The following is a 7,392-nucleotide window of genomic DNA, read 5'->3' on the forward strand; positions in this document are numbered from 1 at the left end:
CTTAAAATTACAGTATTTTTTGATTATTCAAATTCAAACCTAAAATTATACCAAATAAAAAATAATAAATTTAGATCTGACAAAATATATTTTAAATTTAAACTAAATTTTGAACCCGGTTTTAAATACTACTATTACTATCTAATACGATTCATTGGGAATGGATCTTCTCAATTTTTTTTAACAATTGAGGGAGTAAAGTGTAATTTCTCACCATTAATTTTATAAGTGGAACAAAAAATAAATATGAAAAAAAGAACAATGAAAAGTTAGAAATCACACTTTACATTCTCAATTTTTTTTAACAATTGAGAGGATCCATTTCCCCATTACAACTACTTATCCCTTGCAATTTAGATCATGATCGACACATTTAGACCGATTACAAAAGAATCATGTTGTGAATATTCACCTTTTTTAGCAAACATATTAACCCACTTAGAAATAAAGGTTAAGAAAGAATAAAAATATAAGGAGTAAAAAAAAGCGACGAAGGTAAATTCGTAAAGTTGTATTAGCTTTAGGGTTGAGAAGAACTTAACAAGTGATTTACTACACACTCATATATACAACATTTCAAAATTTTATTCACCACTTAACATTCTCTAAGATTTGAATTCGATTTCGGTGTATTATGACTGTGTAGGATAAGATAAGACATTGAGAATAAGGTATTAAAGACAGAGATACAAAATTTTGTATTCTTATATCTTATTTGGTGATAAATTAGAACAAATTATGAAAATTTAAATTTATTTTTATTTTTTTTCATTCAAAAAATTTGAAATGAAAAATATAATAATAAAAAATATAATTATAAAAAATTAACAAGAATAATAAAAAAATAAAAAATAAATTGTGTCCCTTATTAGTGTCTCCGTGTCCTTATTGTTAGGATGGACACAAAATACATTAATTAAGTATCTATCTATGTTTTCTTTGTCTCTATATACGATTTTGTGACACTATATCCGCATCTCAATATCCTATATCTATAAACAGATGCACCCTAGTAGCGTTTGGTGGAGAGACAGAGATAGAAATACTGAGACTGAGAGCAGAGACTAAGAGACAGGGATTGAAATAAATTTCAATATTCTGTTTGGTGCAAAATGGGAGACAGGAATTGAAATAAGAATAAAACTCTAATTTAATTTGCATAAAAGGTAAAATTGGAATTAATTAATTGAAATGAAAGTATTTTAGGTATAAAATATTATTAAAGTTTCAGTCTCCATCTCTAAAAATTTCAGTTTCCTGTGTCCCTACTTTTTAGAGGTACTGAAATACTGAAATTTTAGAGACAGAGACAGAAATTTCAGTACCAGCCTCTGAACTAACAAACACGATACTAAGTCTCAGTCTCTCAGTCTCTGTCTCAGTACTAAGAGACACATAATTTATTACTCCAACTAAAAAATCGATAAGGGAACCGTTAGGGTTGGGCCAATGAAAATGTATCAAGAGCATGTAGCCTTTTAAGAATTTAAGTAGATCTCATTTCTTTTTCCATGCAAAAAAAGCATCAGTTTTTTAAAGCAGTTTGGTTTAAATATCTCAAAAAAAGGGTCATCCTTAAACGCTTCTTGCTAATTAGCCAACCATGTAAATAAATTTTCCATAATGTTTTGCATTGCCTGTTTTCAAGAATAAGAAAATATTTTCCATACCAAATACCTTGTGTTAAATCTTTAGATGATGTGATCAAAATCACAAAATGAAACCACATATAGATCTTAAAACCAAAAGAATCACTCTCAGAATTACTAATCACATGCAAATAAAAAGAAATTTCCCAATTATCGCTATATAATCTAACAAATTGCAAAGTTGGAAAGTCCAATAATCAAGTAGTCCTTTGTTTGATTGAAACTTTGAGAATACAAATACTACATCACAACATAACCAAATAACGTTCCCTTGTTTCTGAAATATGAATCCAAATAGTAGTTACTACTACACCCAACATAGATATTTAAATGCCTATGTACACAGTCAATGCCTGTGACTGAAATTTGATAAAGAAGCATAATTCTATCATCTTTGCATCACTATGGTGAAGATGAAGACCCATGTGTTACGTGCAGTTTGATGAAACTAAAAGGAAGATTAGTATCATATATAGTTGGTGTTATAGTCCTTTTCCTTCTTCCTCCATTGTTGTTTGTTTTCATCACTAGCTTCTTCAGCACGTAAACACATTCTTCAACTTTAACTGCTTTAAGCACTGCTCACACCATTGAAGGCCCAGTGAGGTTTAGCTGCAGTTCTCTTCAACGCCTTCACTCCGAATGGGTTGTTCTTGTTCTGCAAGCAATCACAAGAACATCAATGAGTACGGTTTTCTATCATAAATTAAGGATGAAAACAGAGGAGTAACTAACGTTATGTGAAATTGATAGTTGAGAGTCAGTTAAATAATTTGACAGGTTTGATTAAACTGTCATCTAACGGCTCTCAACTATCAACTTTACATAAAGTTAACCACACCCTGTGTTTCCACCTAATTAAAGAGTAGTTATACAAAAGGGACATCCCAAAACAATCAAGAATCAAGTTTAATCCACAACATATATCACTAGTAAATCCTAAATTAAAAGGTTAATTACACTAGCTTTTTGAAGTTAAACACTTTCACATACAATAGCCCTTGATCTAGAAAATGTGACGCTCATCTATCCCCAAGTTAGTAGTGACATCATTGACACCCTATCTTATAGAATGACATGATGATAAATGAAAAATCTAAGATAAAGTATATTTTTTGAAAGGGAAAGTATGAGGAGCCAATGAAATATTTGTACAATGTGTACAATGGAGGTTTAGGAAGTATTAGAGATATAACCATTAGTATTACATTTTCCTATCAGTTGAAATTTTTGGGATAAGTTGTACCAAGACATGGTATTAGAACTTTTTGGGAAGATGTTTATTATCCCTAGTACTCGGATGAATTTTGTAATCAGTTTTGTCATGAAATCACTTATCCCAAAAGTTTAAGGTAATAGGAAGAAACAACAAGAATAGTTATATCTCTAAAAGTTCTTAATGTTTGATTTATGTTTTAAAGTTACCCAAACAAAATAGATAAAATAAATAGGAATTGAAATTCATGAAGTGATTGAAAGCAAGAAATAAATTGTGAAGATATAGGTCCATACCTTGAGGCAAAGACCTCTGAAAGTGTCACAAACGGGGTAGTCGGCAGGGCAGCAGCTGTAGTGATCATCACAGCAGGTAGCACCTTCAAGAGGGCAGCATCCCCAATCAAAGCACGCATTTCCAAACTGGAAAAGGCAGCAGCATGTGTTTCCAGATTGGCAGCTGAAGTAGTTATCACACACGGACGGCGGCTTCACAGGCGACGGCGGAGATGGTCCGGGGTTAGGAGGATTGGGGCCATTCTTAATAGGGTAAGAAGGCTCGATGGCGATTCCACACTTGCCTGCTCTGCTGTTACCAAGATTCCGCTCCATTCGGATGTAACCGTCCTCTCCCCAGCTAGCTCCCCATGAGTTCCTCACAATCCAATACTCATGCCCACCTTCTGTCCCATACCCTACAGCAGCAACTCCATGGTCCAATGCTGTTCCACATCTTCCTGTGAATACACCCTACCACACCCAACAACAATCACCGTAAACATTCATCCAAAATCATAAGAAAAAGTATAGGGTACCAACATATTATCTGCAAACTTATTGCCAACAAAAACACATATATAAAAAGACATATTCAGAAAATATATCTATGAAGACGCTTCTATTAAACACAGCCATAAAAAAATAGAATAATGCTAGGGGACCAGCAACTTTTGTAATTTGTAACCATCAAATAGCCATCAATGATGATTTTGATGGTGTGAGATTAGTGTGAGATTTCATCCAATGGCTCACTTTTCTTTGCTGGTTACATGCTGGCCAAAATTTAACAAAGTTGCTGGCCCCTAGACTTTTCCAAAAAGATATTTTTATTAGACACATCCACAAAGACACTTCCACTAAACACAGTTATAAATAAGAGTTGGCCGAAATTGGCAAAAATGCTGTTGATAGAAATGCTGTTGATAACAAGCGGAATTGAAATCATAATTCATGCATCTAAAGGGTTGCAAACTTACAGATACATATAACTGGAATTCCCTGCCACCTCCTTCAATGGCAACTGCCACTGGCTGATTCGCAACGGCCTTTTTCAATGCCAATTCATCATAGGCAGGAACATCTTCATAGTCATCAATGTTCACAACCTTAGCATTTTTCTGTGCACAAAGGGACACATATTTGATTGATTAATAACAAGTACATTTTTATGCAGGTGTCAATAATACAAGAAAAGTGCAGAAAAACTAACCCTGTTTTGGTCACATGTGCCATCAAAGCCAGTGTAAGGGTAATCGGCTTCAGAGTCAATGCCACCATTGTTGATGATGAACTCAAAGGCATAGTCCATGAGTCCACCACTACACCCTTCGTTGTATGATGTATCACAGTCCACAAGCTCTTGCTCTGATAATGAAATCAGATCCCCTGTTACGATCTTGTTTATTCCTTCCACTGCAGCAATTGTTGAGAATGCCCAACAACTCCCTACATCATAAAATTCATATTTACATTTAGATTAATAACATTAATAACATGTAACAAATTATTAATCTCAAGACTAAATGAGTATTCAACCGACAATTACATCTTCAAAATTCTTATTACTGCTTCATTTAGTAAAGGATATAAGTATGTATTAATCTTTGCTACCAAATGCAAAGGGTCCTGAAGAATCTTATTCAATAAAAATGGCTTTTTTATAAAATAAAAAAATTAAATGATAAATTATAAATATTTTTCTCTTAACATTCCCCAAATTATGAATGATTTAAAATCAAACAAACAAGTAACTTAACGGTGATTGCTTTTACTTTTTACCATTTTTTTTCTCACAAAATCTCAAAATCCTGAAAATAAAACTATAAAAAGTAAAAAATAAAAACGCAATATGGGTCAGTGAGTAAATAAACGCCATCCTAATTCCTGAAGCATGGAAGTCATGACATAATGCACCCAAAAATATCCAGTTTCTCATGACATATACTAAATCATTAGATACACTGACCAATACTTCAAATCTGCTTCCATTTTCTCATTATTTTAATTTATCTTACTGTACTAATTTCAATCTCTTCCTATCAAGATCCAGAACCTCCAACACTTGATAAATCATACTAAGTCGCTTCAAAAGTAATTTTTTATTTTATATTATTTTTCCAAAAAAACTAATAATAATAATAGTAATAATACTCTGCAGATATTTTCAGATAAAGTTTTCAGATATTATTAGATCATGTGGGTGGTCACAAGTCACCAGTCAAGTCACAACCAACCAATAAAACAATCGCATCCATAGCAGCTAAAACAAAATTCAAATTAAAAGAAAAATACATTAATAAATAAGAGAGACAGAAAATTAATTTATAAAATTTATGAAAAAAAGGAAAATAATTTTTCCTTTTCTTTTTTTACACTTACCACATCCTCCTTGGTCTTTGACTGCAACAACAGCACCTTCCTTCCTCCAATCAACACTCTCCGGCAACTTGTCCCCGACACGTGGCGCGTATCGGTTGCTCCTGGTCTTAGCCTTCATCATCCTACGCTTAGGATCCATCCTGGTACCCAAGTACTTAGCCCTGTACTCCTCGTTGGTCAGATCGGCGAACCGGTTCAGACCGAGCTGGAAAGTCCGGTTCGGTAAACTGTTCTGTTCATCAATGAACCGGAGGTTATCCTTAAAGATCTCGAACCGATTCTTGCTCTCGCCACTTAAGAGACCGTTACTTGATTTCTTTCCATGCTTCACAAGCCATTCCTCGTACATAGCCATGACTTCCTCATCGGTTCTCCATGTGTTGGAGTGGGTTTTGTCGTACGAGATTATGGACATGTCTGATGCATATGAAAGAGTGAAGAGAGTGAAGAAGAAGAGGAGGATGGTGTAGGATGAAGCCATGGTTGTGAAGACAAAGAAGAAGAAGAAGAAGATCAAAGGGTTGGAGAAAGGGTGCAGTGAAGGTGGACTTTATAAAGGCTTAAGAGGGTAGGAAGATAATTTCGGTTTATATTAAATTATTGCATTATTATTATATATATTATATAATATATAATGTTCATTATTAGATTGTTATGACTTATGTGAATGATTATTAATGCCTATATTAGGTAGGAATATATCAATATAATGTGAGGCTATGGGAGGAGCGACGTAGAGCATATTTCGGAACCTATCAGAAAAATTAAAAAAGACTTTTTTTTTTTTAATAAAAAATAGAAGNTTATTTATATAAAACATTCTCATAATCTATTTGTTTCTAACATTTAAGATCTTCTTACTACTTTTACAGCTAGATTGGTGTGATTAAGAAATCTTCTTAATTAAGAATTATCTTTTTAGTTGAACTCGTATATTTTCTGTCTAGAAATGAAGATTATGTTATGTTGATCCTTGATACGTAGCATTGTCTTGAATGTTAATATTATTATTGTTAGATCCTGTTAATATGTAGCATTCTCTTGAATAATATTAAGAAAAATATAGATAGACAATGAAAATATTAAATAATGTGAATAATAGATATATAAATTATTTTAATATTAAGATTTAGATAATTAATTTAGAGATATAGTGTATTTAAAATAAATAATTTAGATTAACAATTGTCAATTTGACACATGCATGGGAAACCCAAGTAAGAGAGATAAATTCATAAATAAATTAAAAAGGGGAATAAAAGTGAATAAGACTTTGGAAGAAGAGAAGAGAAGAAAAGAGAAGAGAAGGGTACCCACGGAAATGGGAAATGTGGCCCAATGGAAACACTCGCAGCTTGTTCACTCTCTCACGCGCCACACGCCACGCGCCCATCACCTTCACATGTAGATTCATTGAAGTTTAGTGCTACAAATCATTAATTAATTCAGATAAAAATATCTTTGATTTTTCCATACAAAAATGTTTAGCTGCCGTTTATTATTTTCTATAAACTAAAAATGATAGTCGTACCTTGCTTCAATATTATTCGAAGAATATTTAGGAGTAATAATTTGAGTATTATAANTGATTTTTATTTATTTTTTATTCATTTTCAGTGGCAATGAGCCAAAGACAATGTAAATATTAGAAAAAAAAAATTGCTCTATTTTTGCTGAAAGCAACGGCAAAAATACAGAAATAATTCAATGCTATTTTCGCTGCAAGCATTAGCACAAATGTTGTCATTTTTATTTTTGTTTTTTGTGTTAGCAAAATTATAACTAAATGTTTAAACAAGTAAAATTCTATAAATCAATTTATTTGAGTAAATAATTAATTTATTTTATTAAAAAAAATTCCCACCATAAT

The 7,392-nt window shown here is 32.3% G+C and overlaps 2 protein-coding genes across 2 annotated transcripts in view; one reads left to right on the top strand and one right to left on the bottom strand.

Annotated features, from left to right (window-relative positions):
• LOC110263652 (probable inactive serine/threonine-protein kinase DDB_G0274821) overlaps nucleotides 1–5,448 on the top strand; it is a gene marked incomplete at its 5' end in the record, with an annotated part of 13,458 nt that extends 8,010 nt beyond the window's left edge. The window contains 1 exon segment of the mRNA XM_021105328.1: nucleotides 5,271–5,448. Within this exon segment, the coding sequence (XP_020960987.1) occupies nucleotides 5,271–5,334 (64 nt within the window).
• LOC107605639 (low-temperature-induced cysteine proteinase) lies at nucleotides 1,835–6,044 on the bottom strand (the record flags this gene model as incomplete). The annotated part of the gene is given in 5 exon segments (XM_016307584.2): nucleotides 1,835–2,307; nucleotides 3,162–3,614; nucleotides 4,121–4,261; nucleotides 4,354–4,589; nucleotides 5,523–6,044. Coding segments are annotated over 5 exon segments (1,398 nt in total). The 3' UTR covers nucleotides 1,835–2,220.

This window comes from Arachis ipaensis, chromosome B06, assembly GCF_000816755.2.
Source record: "Arachis ipaensis cultivar K30076 chromosome B06, Araip1.1, whole genome shotgun sequence".
Lineage (NCBI taxonomy): Eukaryota > Viridiplantae > Streptophyta > Magnoliopsida > Fabales > Fabaceae > Arachis > Arachis ipaensis.